Source organism: Phalaenopsis equestris, unplaced genomic scaffold, assembly GCF_001263595.1.
Source record: "Phalaenopsis equestris unplaced genomic scaffold, ASM126359v1 Scaffold198506, whole genome shotgun sequence".
NCBI classification, from domain to species: Eukaryota; Viridiplantae; Streptophyta; class Magnoliopsida; order Asparagales; family Orchidaceae; genus Phalaenopsis; species Phalaenopsis equestris.
Genome location: NW_018218422.1, coordinates 38858 through 53531, shown reverse-complemented (window position 1 = coordinate 53531; position 14674 = coordinate 38858). Strand labels below are relative to the sequence as shown.

At 39.7% G+C, this 14674-nt stretch overlaps 1 protein-coding gene across 3 annotated transcripts in view; it reads left to right on the top strand.

The window, feature by feature from the left end:
* The window catches only part of LOC110035613, a 35819-nt gene extending 21562 nt beyond the window's left edge, over nt 1–14257 (top strand). For all 3 annotated transcript variants that reach the window (XM_020739873.1, XM_020739874.1, XM_020739872.1), the window contains 2 exons: nt 6867–8694; nt 13511–14257. In XM_020739873.1, the coding sequence (XP_020595532.1) occupies nt 6867–8694; nt 13511–13941 (2259 nt within the window). In that variant the 3' untranslated portion in view covers nt 13942–14257. The remainder of the gene's footprint in view (nt 1–6866; nt 8695–13510) is intronic.
* The last annotated feature ends 417 nt before the right edge of the window (nt 14258–14674 follow it).

Here is a 14674-nt window from a genome sequence, read left to right as displayed (position 1 = left end):
ATTGCAAGTTTTTTTCCCTGATTTAACTATGTTATGAAATAGATTGATCATATTGAAATAAATAATATAAATTGTATTATATAATATACTTGCTTAGCATATATATGATATACAATTAATTGCAAAAAAGATATCAAATTATATGTCAAATTCAAATAAATGAGGTATATAGTTTTCTTGCATGTTGTCTGATTGACTGACAGAGTTTATGCCCTTATAAAAGTAGTTGGGGATGCTAGGGTGTCTATGCACATGGTTGGAAAAGAGAATTGATATTGACATACGTTTGTTGGTACAACACTAAATGGTGCTTTTGTGATAGTTATATAAAAATAAAATGATATTGATAATATAATATATTGTATTGTATAATAGAATTTAATTACACCAAGAGCCTATGAAAGAGGAATACTCTCAATTTCGAACAGACTGATACACATCCTTCTAAATTCCAACTTTTTGCTATGTTTTCCTATGCTTTTACAAAATATATGTAGCCCATGTCACGTATCTGCATATAGGACTGAGAAACTGCCCATAGACTAGACCTGAGGACAATTTAATGAGTTTGATTGTAATTAACAATAACTCAATTGCCCTAATTGTCCCTTTTGCGAGATTATTATTGCTCATATGGGTATGTATTTTTTTGGTGGATTAGGACAATGTCGTAGGCTAATTGAGCTGTACTTTTGCGGGGCTCAGCTTACTGTTTCTTTGTACTTTCTACTATAGGATTGGCACGGTTTGCATGGATGCTATGGATTGCTTTGAGTTTTTCTCTTTTTATATTTCTGGAGTCAAATGTCTTGAGAGATTGAATTAAATTGTGATTAATTGATACTTAGATTGAGTTTTGATAATATGCCAACCATTTCTATTAACTTGTGCTATGCATTCTATAAATTGTGTTCTGATGCACGAAATTCATGATTTGTGTCTTGTATTAAATTTTTTTTCCAGTTTGCATTCTTATAAGTAAGTTGGATGTATGATTTTTTTAAGTTGGCTATAAGTGTACGTATTTGATTTTAATGGAAGTCATCTCTGTATTGATATGAGGTTTAGTTTTTTTCACATTTAGTAATTTTACTACTTGTTAATTTTTTCTTTAAAACTTGTTGTTGGCTAGCTTAGTGCTCCTGAGTTCGATGAATTACATTGGAAATCTATTTTTATGATTCTTTATTTTTTTTGCAATTTTACTTGTGTTTAAATTTGTTTTGAAATTCATGGATATTTATGATCATTTCCTTATCAATCAGGTTGTTAGATTGATTGCTAAATAGTAATGTTATGACTCCTTTTTATTCCTTTTGCAAAAAAAACATACTAATCATATACGCTGAATTAGGAAAAACTAACCCTGAAACACTAATTCCAAAAATCTAGTTTTTTGGGGAAGTATTCATTTCAATCTAACTTACTTTTCAAATTTCTGTTGAAATTCTTATATTTTTATTACTAATCATTATATTTTTTTTTATTAGGAAATACATTCTGAGTTTATTGCATTAGTTGAACCATTCAAACAACGAGTTTGAATCACAAATGTGAGTTCGGAAAGTGGTTGATGTACATATCCTAGCCCTGTAGTGTTGTTACCTTATTTTTTATGCAACGTGATGACCTTTTTGGTCATGATTTTGGTCAACTAACTATTTAACCATGGTTGTCATTTTAATTGCGTGTATTTTTATTATAGATGATACCAGAGTTAATTCAAAATAACAATAAGTAAACAATCTTATTATTGGGAAAAGTCGTTAGGCATACAAATGTCACATTGAAAGAAAAATAACAACACACACGTCACATGACTAGGGCTGGATCATGGTTGGTGGACGTGGTCGGTGAGGGTTTAGAAGGTAATGGGCTAAGGATGAGGTGGTTGGCAAGCAGAAAACACCACACAGTTTCCCTGGTTCTGGATAGCAAGCACACAATAGATATTGACGCGAAACGGCTGTTCGGGGTGATGGGGAGGGCTTGAACAACAGCAACAGCAAAGGGGGAGGGTTGGAACAGCGGCGGCAGCAAAGATATATGGCTGAATCAGGGATGACGGCATGTATGGTGGATTGGAACAGCGATGGCAGCAAGTGGGATGGGCCGGGACAGTGGCTAGATGGCAGGTAAGTGGTTTGGAATGGCTGGAATGACAGCCAAGGCTGCTAATGGGAGTTCCTCGTGGGCGGAACAGCAGCGAGGCTGCAAGAGAAATGAATTTGGGCAGGTAAAACAGCAGCTAAGGGACGGGGAAGGCTGCTAGAAAACAAGAACTGCAGAAAACAGCAAAAAAAGGCTGTTTCGGGCGGCTGCAGTGGAGAAGGGGCGGTTGGGAGCAATGTGGGAGGATGTGAAAGTCGATAGGGGAAGATAATCACCATCTCAAGAGAGAGATACAACAGAAGCACCACCTAATTCCTCAGATACAACCCTCGAAGGGGGAAAACGGATGTCGCCGACTATTCTTAACAAACTCGTGCAAAACTAAACCTAAAACACTAGAAAAATAAATATATAATAATAGGATAGCTAGAGTGGCTCAAGAGGACCAGCCGACTCCAGGGCATCAAAAAACCTAGTACGAATCAGGTGCTACTTCTGTCATGGGACTCAATGCATCATGTTCGTTCATAGCAGCACATCCCGCTCCGCGTCAATTGATTATATATTCAATGGCATTGGTGATACTCGAGGAAAACCCAAACTTCGACTCAAAATTACAACTATTATTATGGGACGCCATAAGGTTATAATGATGACTCTTGAACAGGAAATAACATAGCACAGGTAAACAGTAAACGACAATCCGGAAATAACATAGCACAGGTAAACAATAAACGACAATCCAGACTAATGAAATTAAGGAGAAGGCAATAACATAAAACAAAAACAGCCCTCTGCGATGGGTACGATAGGGTGAAGATGGAACAGTGGTGTTGGCAGCCGCGAGAAAAGGCCAGGAAGGCTGGGGCCTGCTGGAGGAGTCGAACATGTGGCCTGAGGGTGTTGGAGAGGTCCAACTGCTTGCTGGAGAGGAACCGGGAAGGTAGCAAGGCTAGCGGGTTGCTGGAATGGTCGACCAGGGGCAGGGAGCAACTGGAAGGTGGTTGGCAGCAATGGAAGAGAAGGCTGTGGTGGTTGGATTCTGAAATGACAGCAGGTAAACAAAAGTATGGGAAGATAAATGCCTTGTCAGGGTCAAGATACAACGGGAGCACCACTCGGACCCTTGAAGACAGTCACCACCTAGGACAAGGGACAGCCGGAGCTCTTTTTCGCATTCGGATACAACCCTTGAAGGAAACAATACTAGCGATGATAATCTGAATTCAAAAATCATTTAACTCAAAAAAACAGAGAAACTCCAACATATAACTTCTTATTTATAATGAGGTTTATGATTTTTTTTTGGCAATGTTTTAAAATAAGAAAGATAATATAAACAATAAGTATTCATAATTTAGGTAATTTTTATAATAGGAAGAATTCATAATAGGCAAAGACTACTAAAAATAATAGAAATTCAAAATTGGTAAGTGCTAGGAAGGAAAGATGGGAAGAGGAAAGAGGGAATAGGAGGAAAAGGAAAGAATGGGGGAGCATGGATGGCAGCCCCACTTGAGGACTAGCCAGTCTAGCCAGGCTCGATCGAGAACAAGCTGGCCCACATTGCCGCACACTAGTCTCTCGTGGTTGGGGGAGTTTTGACCTCGTTTGTCGAAGCTTCCGATTCCCTGTCTTTAACTGTGACAACACCTGGGTCCCATTGTCGACTCTACTGTTTCCCAAAGCACTTGCGAACGTACCTCAACCTCGGTCCGATCTCCTGGGGTTGAAATTTCTCATATGGTGGATGGTGGTAAAGAATCTGTTGTCACTAAAACTGGTCTCGCTTTTCTGCTGCTAAGGGCTCCTGTGTCCTCGAGCTCTACCGGAGGAAATAGAATGATGTGTTTGCCTTCCTTGGTGAATGAATATGTGTTTCTGAATCCATCATGCTGAGTCTTCCAGCCAAACTGCCACGTTCTTCATAACAGGCAGCAGGCATCCTTGGGGACTATGTCACACCATACATGGTCTTGCAGCTAAATCTTTATTGAAAACTCCACTAGGCATTGTCGGTCGATGCTTACCCTATTTCTTTCTTTATCCACGCCAGTGAATATGGTTGAGAATGTCTCTAAGTCGTGATGTCACTTTCTTACTGCTTCCTCCGTCGATGATGAGATGACATACCTTCTTGTTTACGGTGCACCGGGTGTAGAAAATACTTTGGCTATGCCACAACAAATCCCTTCTATCGATATCGGTATGTAGGACCCTTCGAATAACGACTCTCTCCTTCATCTCGGGGAAGATGATGTATCTCACTCTGGTCCTCACCTCTCTGCTCCTCTCCTGCCTCTTGCACGACGTCTTTCTCCGTAAAATATGCAACTCGACTCGTCGGGTAGCTGGAGGTTAATGTGCCCTCCGTGGCATTTAAAGCATTTTATGGCAGGTACTGTTGTCGATTTCTTCTCACTTTATCCGTTTCAGAACCAATTTTCTCAACTTCCTGCGGCGTGCTCTTGCTGGTGTCTCCAATTTTGGGTGGCTGCCTGACTGGTGGTGGCTGTCGGCTTTGCTTCTACTGCATTTCCACCTTTAATGCTAGTGTCTAGACATCCCCAAGCGTCCAGTACTGCTGTAGCCGCAACACATTGCTAATACCAGGCTTCAATTCTCCAAGATATCTGGCTACTGTATTCTCCTCTGGCTCTTTTAGATCATATTTCAGCTGTAAGTTGTCGAATTGAACTGTGAACTCCTCCACTGGAAGGTCCATCTGCTGCAGATTGTGGAGTTTCTGAAGCGTCCTGGCGGTATTGAGAGGGAAGATATTTCTACTTGTTTTTCTTCATCTTCTCCCCCCTAGTAATCTAATCGCTTCCTTCTCTCCTCCTTTATTGTTGTACTTTCTCCCACCATGGGGAGACACTTTTCTTCAATTTGACTGCATCTAATTTGACCCGCCTCTCTTCGGGTATCTCTTTGTATTCAATTTGACTGCATCTAATTTGACTCAATTTCCAGTAGCCATTCAATGAATTCAATTGGATCTATGCCCCCTCAAACTCGGGCAAATCTACCTTGATTCTGTGGTGTCGGTGTCCATCAAATGACATCTCTTCTCGAAAAGTTTCCATGTGGGAGGGATCTAGGCTATCCCTCTAGGTTTTTTGTGATACTGGATTCCGAAATGTCGTGACCTGTTTTCTTTATCATTGAAATTATTCATATGGATGGGATTTAGATCCTCTTCTCTTTCTCCCCTTTGATTCTCCGGCTCTCGATCGAAGGTAGCTTATTATGTGATCTCTTCAAGCTCTGTAGATCTCTGTTGGAAGCGTCAGAGTCTTGTCGTATCTTTTTCCGGGTAGGTTTGGGCGTATTTCTTCTTGACGACATGATTGACGGTTTAGAATCTGTGGAAGAAAAGAAAAAAAGAAAACGGAAATGAAAGAGAAGAATGACAATTCGAGAAAAGAGGAAAAAAATTTTTTTTGTTGTGGTGGCTGGGGTAGGGGCGGATGCTGGGAAACCACTAGGATGAGACTAGGATTAACCTAAATCATGACTCCAAATTGCAACTATTATTACGGGACGACACGAGATTACAATAACGGCTCTTCAACAGAAATTGACATACCACAGGTAAACAGTAAACGACAATGAAGATTGTTGAAATTAAGGAAAGGCGATAATATAAAGTGGAAACAACCCTCTGCGATAGGTACGATAGAGCGAGGATGGAACATCGGTGTTGGCGACTGCGGAAAAAGGCCAAGAAGGCTGGTGACTGCTGGGAGTTGGATAGGTGACCTAAAGTTGTTGGAGAGGACCGACAAACTGCTGGAGAGGAACTGAAGGGGGTAGCAAGGCTGGCAGGCTCCTGAGAGGGTCGGTCAGGGGCAGGGAGGAGCTGTAAGGTGGCTGACAGCAGTGGAAGTGGTGGCTGGATTTTGTAACGGCAGCAGGGAAATAAAAGTATGGTAACATAAATGTCTTATTCGGGGTCGAGCTACAGCTGGAGCACCACTCGGACATTTGGAAACAGTGACCACCTAGGACAAGGGATAATCGGAGCACTTCTTTGCCTTCAGATACAATCCTTGAAGGGAACAACATCGACTGCTATAATCTGAATTCAGAAATCACCTAACTCCAAAAATTGAGAAACTCATAGCATACCACCTCTTATTAATAATGAGGCTTAGGATTTATTTTAGGAAATGTTTCAAGATAAGGATGAGAATAAAAATAATAAGAAATCATAATTTAGACAGTGTTTATAATAGGAAGAATTCACAGTGGGCAAATACTAATAAAAACAACAGAAATTCAGAATTGGAAAGTGCTAAGTAGGAAAGACGGTTAAAGAAAGAGGGAATAGGAGAAAAAGGGAAAGCAAGGGGGCCCTTGGGCGGCAGCCCTCTTGAGGACCGGTTGGTCCAGCTTGGTTGGACTGAGAACAGGCCGGCCCCCATAGACCCACGTCAATTTGTTTTGAGGGTATAGATTATCACTGAAATAAAATGTGATTGATTTGATGATTAGGCTAAGCTAGGAGATCGAAGTTCAACTTTAATTAGATGTTTGGAAAGACTCAACTGCATTAGAACATCACTAAATATTTCTCTTTACTGCAATGAGTGGGCAAGCTGGTTTCTTAAGACTGGCTAATTTGGTTATTCTCACGTTTAAAAAATGTTTACTGGTTTTCTTTTTTTTTTTCAATAAATCGGTACTGTGTATAATTGCTTTTTCTTTATAATGATCTTTCTTTGGATGACCTCTTTTCTATATCGACACAGGATCAGCACAAAACACCTCAGAATATGTTCAGGCCACTTCTGTCAAGTGTCCCTGCGACCACTATCCGGCCCATTTTCTCAAGGAACTCTTCACTTACAACTAGTAGCAATGCAAGCTCAGAACAAGGTATTTTTAGCATTGCGCTTGATGTGGAAGGTAGTGAGGTTGAACTAACCGAACTACCAGTTCGATGGGAGAGGACTGAAGATTCTGAAAACCATGAGGATGTTTTTCTATTTGATAAAGTGGATGAGATTATTGAAGTTACGGATCATAAGGTACCCTCTAGAAAGCCTCAGAGACATGATGACATTTATGGTGAAATTTTGTTACAGAAATTTGATTCGGAAGATACCTACAATCCCACGATTCACATTGGTGTTGAAACAAGTAATGCGACTCTTGACAAAACAGGCTGTACTGACAAAAATTGTGATATGGATGACCATATAATGATAACAGTTTGCTGTAAGTGTAATAAAGAGTTTACGGCTTTAGATATGAATGAAAACATAAATTTATGCCCAGAATGTGCTGAAGAAGATGGGATTTGCACTACAGGAAATGCTGTAACTTGTGCACCTGTGGCTAAAAATGCGGCGTTTCTGGTGGAAGTTGGAGTGGATGCAGCTGAGAAAGGACTACCCAACAATGAAGATCCTGAATTTCATAAGGTGGGTAACGTGATGGGGCATGATTGCATGCAAAACAACCCTTCTATCCAGCTGTTGGGACAAAGGGAATCTGAGCTTTCCAATCAGTATCTTGACAGAAAAAGGGATGTGCATGTTCCTCAGAATTGCAGCATTAGTGCTCCCCATCAATCAAATCATACTTTTCATCCCAGTTTAAATGTTGATATTCCTGAAGGCACAGGTATTTTAGTCCTTCTATCACATAACTCTGGCAGTAGTAAGTGGCCCGTTTTACAAGGAAAGGCTGTGTCTGCTACAAATATTCTTTGTTCCGAGCCTTCTTATTCAAGAGATAATATCAATTCCTTACGGAGAAGCATTGGGCGAGATAGTGCTTCAGCTTCTTCATCTGTTGATCTGGGATCATCCAGACAGAAAGTGAATTCCATTCAGTTCCCGTTGAGTAGGGAAGAGGAGACAGTCCATATGAGAGATGATATTGATAGCAATGCTGATAGTACAAGCAACTCTGGTGATCTTCTAATGAATTGCTATGAATCCGAGCGCTTCGAAACTGAATGTAAGCAAACAACCACTAATTCTACAAAATTTTTTGGATGCGGCACACCGAGAGAACATGTTGCTTCTTTCGATCAAACAAATTTTAATGCCATGTCTACTTCATTTTCAAGGCCAGTTATTTCTGATAATTACATATCCGAACATACCAATAGTTTCATGACAATAATTACCTCTGATTCTCAAATTTTGGTCAATCGAGGAGATAATGATTTATCATGCTCTTCAGCTACAGAAATGATATGTAATAAAGATTCCACTTCATCCATTCATATTGATGAATACTCTCAAAACAATGGAAGCAATGTCCGAAATATAGGAGGAACTGATATCAATGATGGATGCTCTGAAATGGAGGAAGATTATACTGTGTTGAACTGTAATTCTCAAAATGATAACTTCGACGCAGCTACCCAAAGCTCTTCCATTGTGAATGTTGACTTTCCATGTGGTTGCAGTGAGCTTGAGGAGTGCCATCCTGAGTGTATTCTCTCCCATAACCCAGCTTATTCAGTTCAGTACAATGGGCATTCAATCCCCCAAACATCTGAGAATGACTTGTCCTTGTCTGCCTCAGAACCAAGAACAGCTGGCCTAGAACATGGAAGCCATGGTATTCATCATTAAACCTTCTGAATCAATTAGCTGATTTGCAATTTCTTAAATTTTTTGCTTGAAATTCTGATTTTTTAGGCGCTTTTTCTCAGTAGTTTGAGCAGTTATCTAGTTATGTTTCAAATGAGTATGTTTTATTCAGTTTTACAAGTTAATTATACGATTCCTTTTTCAGCAGCTTTTTGACATATATATATACATATATATGTATATACATACATATATGTATATACATATATATGTATATATAATATATATGTTCATGGCGATAGCAGGAGCGGGAGGCTCTGCTAAGGTTTCGCCTCATGGGGAACCGTAGCGTCTGTTACGGTGATTTCTCGCATCGTCACACTCTAAGGTTTCGCGCCTTGATTTTCTCTGTTTTATCTTCGGTCGTCCTGCTCGTTTGTTTCGTAGCGCTTCGTCGTGTTGCGTCTGCCTCGTTGTGTCGTCCTTCGTCGTTGTTTGAAGGATGATTTATGGGCGCGGACTCGTCTCATCCTTTCTCGTGCTCGAAGCAGAAAGGTTCGCACCTTTTCGTTTCGGTTGTTCATTGAAGGACATTTGCACCTTTCGTCCTCTGCTCGAATTTGAAGGGCTTTCCGCTGATCCTCCTTTGGTGTTTCTCTTTCTTTCACTGCAACTTCACTGTTCCTAACGCTGCGGCTCCTTCAATTGGTGATGGCTTCGGATAGAACGTATGCTGCTGCCCTTGCGTGAGTCCACGTCTCGGGTACTCCTAAATCATACTTCTTCCCTTCTTCGTTTGTGTTGGCTGATTACATTAAGAAACATGGTAGGAAGAATGAGAAGCCAGCCATTTTTTTTACGGAAGCAGAATGCAAATAACTTACTTCATTCTGTACTTTGAATTTGCTGGGGAAATTCTTTTATCATCATCCCAAAATGAAGCTTATTCATAAGGAATTTGAGCTTACGCATCTTGTTGGAGAGTAGAAAATTGGACTTTTAGAGGAAATATACATTCCTATTTAACTTAATAATGAAGAGGATTATACGCGATTATTTGCTAGAAGATTAATCTGGATTGATAACAGAGCAATGAAGATTTTGAAATGATCGGTGGATTTTGACCCACAGACGGAACGACAAATCATTTCAGTCTGGATTCGCTTCCCTGGCCTAAAGTTTTATTATTTTACTCAAGAAGTGTTGTACTCTATTACCTTAGCCTATGGTAAGTCACCCAAAATGGACATTTCTACTTTTAATCTTTCCAGTCACTTTGAAGCCAATGTACTTGTTGAAAGGGACATCACTTCAATCGCTTCTGATGAAATTTGGTTAGACTTACAACCCCATGGATATTGACAAATGGTTGTGATTGAGTCTTTCTCTTTGTATTGCTCGAATTGTCGTATGTTTGACCACTCATTTCTTAATGTCACCATCTACACCCTCATCTAAGACCAAAAAAGCAAAGTGCTCAGCCAGAGGCAGAGATTCCCCCTCCTGATCTGCTCCAAGTTATTGACAATATCGATCATTAGAAGGATACTTTTGAAATGTCACTATCCTCGCGAGTAATATGTCAACCATTCAGCCTCCACACAATGCTCATGATTTAGGTCCCTCGATTCCTCCTATGGAACCTTTGTTCGTGGGGGCAGGGAGACATTTCATGTTTCTCCTGCCCTAGAACCGATCATTGATGTAACGGGTGATAATATTTCTACTGTGTTGCTACCGCTCTATAAGATCGAGCAAGTTGTTACTGTTAGTCAGGCATATGAGGCTTATGATGTGCAACAACCTACTCTTATCCGACAATCTTTGGACCAATCCACTGATTTGATGAGTCAATCTTCAGATGAGGAATGACATGTTTATACATTTAAGAAGAAGAAAAAGAATGGAGGTCTGTTACCAAACTTGATGGATGATATATTAGTTGTTTCGGGTAATGTCAGTAAACTTAACAATTTGTTAGCTGGCTCCCGTCCTAGAACTAGTGGCAGAGGCCTGGCTAAATTGGATCATTCGCGAACTAATTGATTCTGCAAGTGTTGACAGACTTTTGGCTTACAGTTTCTATGTCTACATTTTAATCTTGGTTTTTTGGGTATACATGTATTTCCTACGTGTGTGTTGTATGTCGGGTGGTTATGTGTGTGTGCGCGCGTTAGCCTGACTCATTGGTTGCGGCCTCTGGTGTAATTCCCTCGGGTCGTGGGTTCGATACCTAGGGGGGTCCGCCCCTCGGTCAGACTATGGGGGACGATCAACATTTTATATTATATATATATATATATCTGTGTGTGTGTGTGTGTTCATATACCTATCTTAGCTACATGCATTAGTGCATTCACAAATAAATCAATTCTATCCTTATCCAAGCTGCCTAAAGATGACCCAAAAGGATAATTTAACATAAAATAACCCTAATCAAACTCCTAATGCAAAATAAAATAAACCATAAAATTGCTAAAAAAGTCTGATTTACTTTGTTTTGCTGATTCAATTGTCCAGGCCAAAGAATGAACTTACTCTGGACGGTTGAAATGCTATTGAAGGCCTAAGAAAGCTAAAGTTTATTGACTGTATTATGGAGTTGGCAAAGTCCATCCCAAGAGATGTGATGAATAAGAAATTCATCTCAAAGACGATGGTGACTAATAGGAAAACTATCCCGTAATGAGATGAAGCGAACGAGCATCACCTTTGTCCAGAATGTCAGCAGGAGAGTCCTCATAGATCATCAAGAACACTATCAATTTCTGAAAAGACATTTGGAAAAATCTTGAGGAACTGAACTCCGAACTGACTTGACTGCTAGCTACTGGAGTGAAGCTGTCATCTTTTATTTGGGTCCATGGGTTGTGGGTTACAAAGGCGGTTGGGTGTGTTTTAGGAAATATGGGTTTCATTAGGCGTAAGATAAAATATTTCATATGAAAAGCAAGATGCGCGAACGTCCGCCTCCAATGATTCAAGAATGTGAGTTTTTGGGACATGTTTGAATAGCATGCAACATGGTCTGTAGATTAGTTAATACTGGGCTAGGGACCCAAAGATTTGCGATCATGATTTGTGTCAATAAGAGCATGAGCCTTTGTTTACAACAGCATGAGTTGTGCAGCAATCATGAAGCGGATGGATTAGTGGTCAGATGTGGAGTGATTGGTGTTGAAGTTGAAGCCATAGAGAGAGCGGATGGATTAGGACACTTGCAAGGTGCATGCCATGAGCAGAGGCTTGGATGAGGACTTGGTTTGCTTGCGATCCAGAAATCATGAAGCGGAGTGATGCAATGTGTGTTGACGAATGAGCATGTGTGGCAGGTGATGCAATGGAGGGAAAGTAATGAGCAGGAGATGCACGTGTGGCTGCAAGCAGTAGCATCGATGTCGTGAGCGGAGGCTAGTTGTAGTTTGTTGCATTTGCATCGAAGTTGTCATGATTTGGGATAGAGTTGAAGCATATGGTTGAGGCTTGGATTTGATACTAATTTAATACATAATGGGGCAACCCAAAAAACAAATTTAGTGTCGTAGGAGAGCCTACTAGGGAGCATAGGAAAAAGAATGGCAATCCTACAAGAATGCACGACTCTAGAGGAGAGACAACAAGAAATCTTTATTCTCATGAAGATGGTTATGATTAGGGTCTATTCTGACAGAATCAAGAGCATATGTTAACAAGAGCATGAGTTGAAATGGGGACTTCATGTAAGTAGCAAGTGAAGTAAGAGAGTGGCCGTGCTTCATTTACTAGGTGTTGAAGTCAAAGCTATAGAGGGATGAGACAGTGGGATGCATATAGAGTGTAGATTGGTGCTTCCAGCACTCATGTTAAATTTGATGTGATTTGAGTGAATAGAGTTAGAGCAGATTGTCCAAGTTAGACTTTGATACTGGATTGATACATGGCGAGTTAACCAGAGACAAATTTGAAGTAGAACTAGTAAGGTAGAGGGAAGAAGAAATTTAGACCACATCACACCTCAGCGGGATGGAGATGGTTGGATGAAGAATGAGGAACCTGGAAGGCTGGAACAATTTCCAAATGTGGGGGCACATGAATTCTCTGTTCTCAGTTCATTATCTTAATGATTTATTACATAGGCATAACTTCCTATATTTATATACACAAGACTACATATTATACCAGTTTTTTTAATCCAAACTTTTTAAAAGTTATCTGTTATTTGCTAACATTATCAATGAAATGATGTTTCTTCCTGAATGTTGGAAACAGTGTGTAAGAAAAGGTTGCCCTGATATTTTCCATGAAAAAAATGCTATAGGCCTCATAAACTGAAGCGGATCCTCTTTGCATCTTTTTCCTGACGTGGAGAAATCGTTGTGAAGTTAGCCACTTCATGCTTGAGAAAGTGAATATTATCTACTATATTGTTGTTGACTTTGGTAGGTAGCTTTCAGTTTGGAGAGCTTATTACCTGCAGTCCTGGTTTATGGTGAGTGCTGCTAAAGCCCACTAAAATCAGCACATTTGCTACTTCATGGATGAAATACTGTAAAATAGATGTTACCATCATTGTTCCAAACTTGCGGATTCTGCGATGATAGAGCTAGAATAATTTGATAATTAGTAGATACATCCACAACATTTTGGAAAATGCTGTGAAATTGCAGAGTGAACATTCATAATAATTTCAATGAATTACCAATACAAGTAAAAGGTCTGGTTTTTATTCCTTTTACTAGGACACCACATTGATATTCTTATCTCTTTTAGAAAATATTGCTGTGTTATCAGTTTTCAAAATCATAGTTTTTGATTAATTTATATTGAAAGTGAATTTAGTGTGTGGATAACACTGCTTCTTACAGAAAATTCATGTGTAATAATTGAACGCCGAAGAGGACATCTGTCAAGAAGCTTGACATTGGAAGAAGCAACCGACACCATACTGTTCTGCAGTTCCATTATTCATGAATTAACCTACAGGGCTGCTGCAATTGGGATGGAAAAGGAATTAAACTTGCTATCTGAGACTCAGGCTTCTGATTCAGCTATGACCGACCTGGGAAAGCCCATCACTGGACTAAGAGAATCACGGAGAATGTCCTATAAGCACACACCAAGATCCCACATGTTCAAGCCAAGAAGAATGGAACCTCAGAGCAAATCTCCTTGTAATGAAGTGCAGAATGATATGAATGCTCATGAATTCACTTTTTCAAGTGTAGAAACTCCTAGAAAGGTTGATACTGCAAAGCCTCCCAAGTTAGATTCAAAGTGCAATTGCACTGTGATGTAGTGAGTATTTTAGAGCATATATATATATATATATACATATTCCCTTTTTTCACCTCCTTTCACAATTTATTATGTAAGAAAGCTACTCCCTGTCATTGAAAATGGTGCTTGTAAAATTAGTATTTTCAGACAGGAGAAAGCAAGCAGCTATATGATGTGGCTCCTGCCATGGTTTTATTTATTCTTTTTTTTTTCTTTTCAATGATTTCCTCTTTCTACTATGTGGCAAGTTGAGCTACTTGGCTTCAGAGTAAAAAAAAAAGGGCTGCAGTTTGAGCTGTTATTTTGTAAATGACCTTTAGTATTTGATCCTTAGCCTATGCCAAATTATTTCTTTGAATGGTCTTCTTGATTACAAGCATTTAATGAGAATAGTTTTTCTTACTTTTATAAAGCTAAAAGGTGCTAAAGCTTCTTGTCTTGCGTAATTGAGGCTAGTATTAATTTTTCAAAGTTGTGGTAGATATGGACAAAACGCGCATATACGCTGTGATTTGTTGCTTATTGTTTTGGTTACTCAGGATGTGCCCTTTTGTCTTGCGTACATTTTCAATTGTGATTTGATTGATTATTGGTCATTGTGTAGTTGGGAAAAAATTTGCGTACGTCAAGGGGTACGCATCTCTGCGTACATAATAGTGTACACGGGAGTTACAAGGGGGTATAACCTGTTGTACCTCCCGTGTAACTCCCGTGTAACCTCCTGTGTAAATCCCGTGTAACCCCGCTGTAAC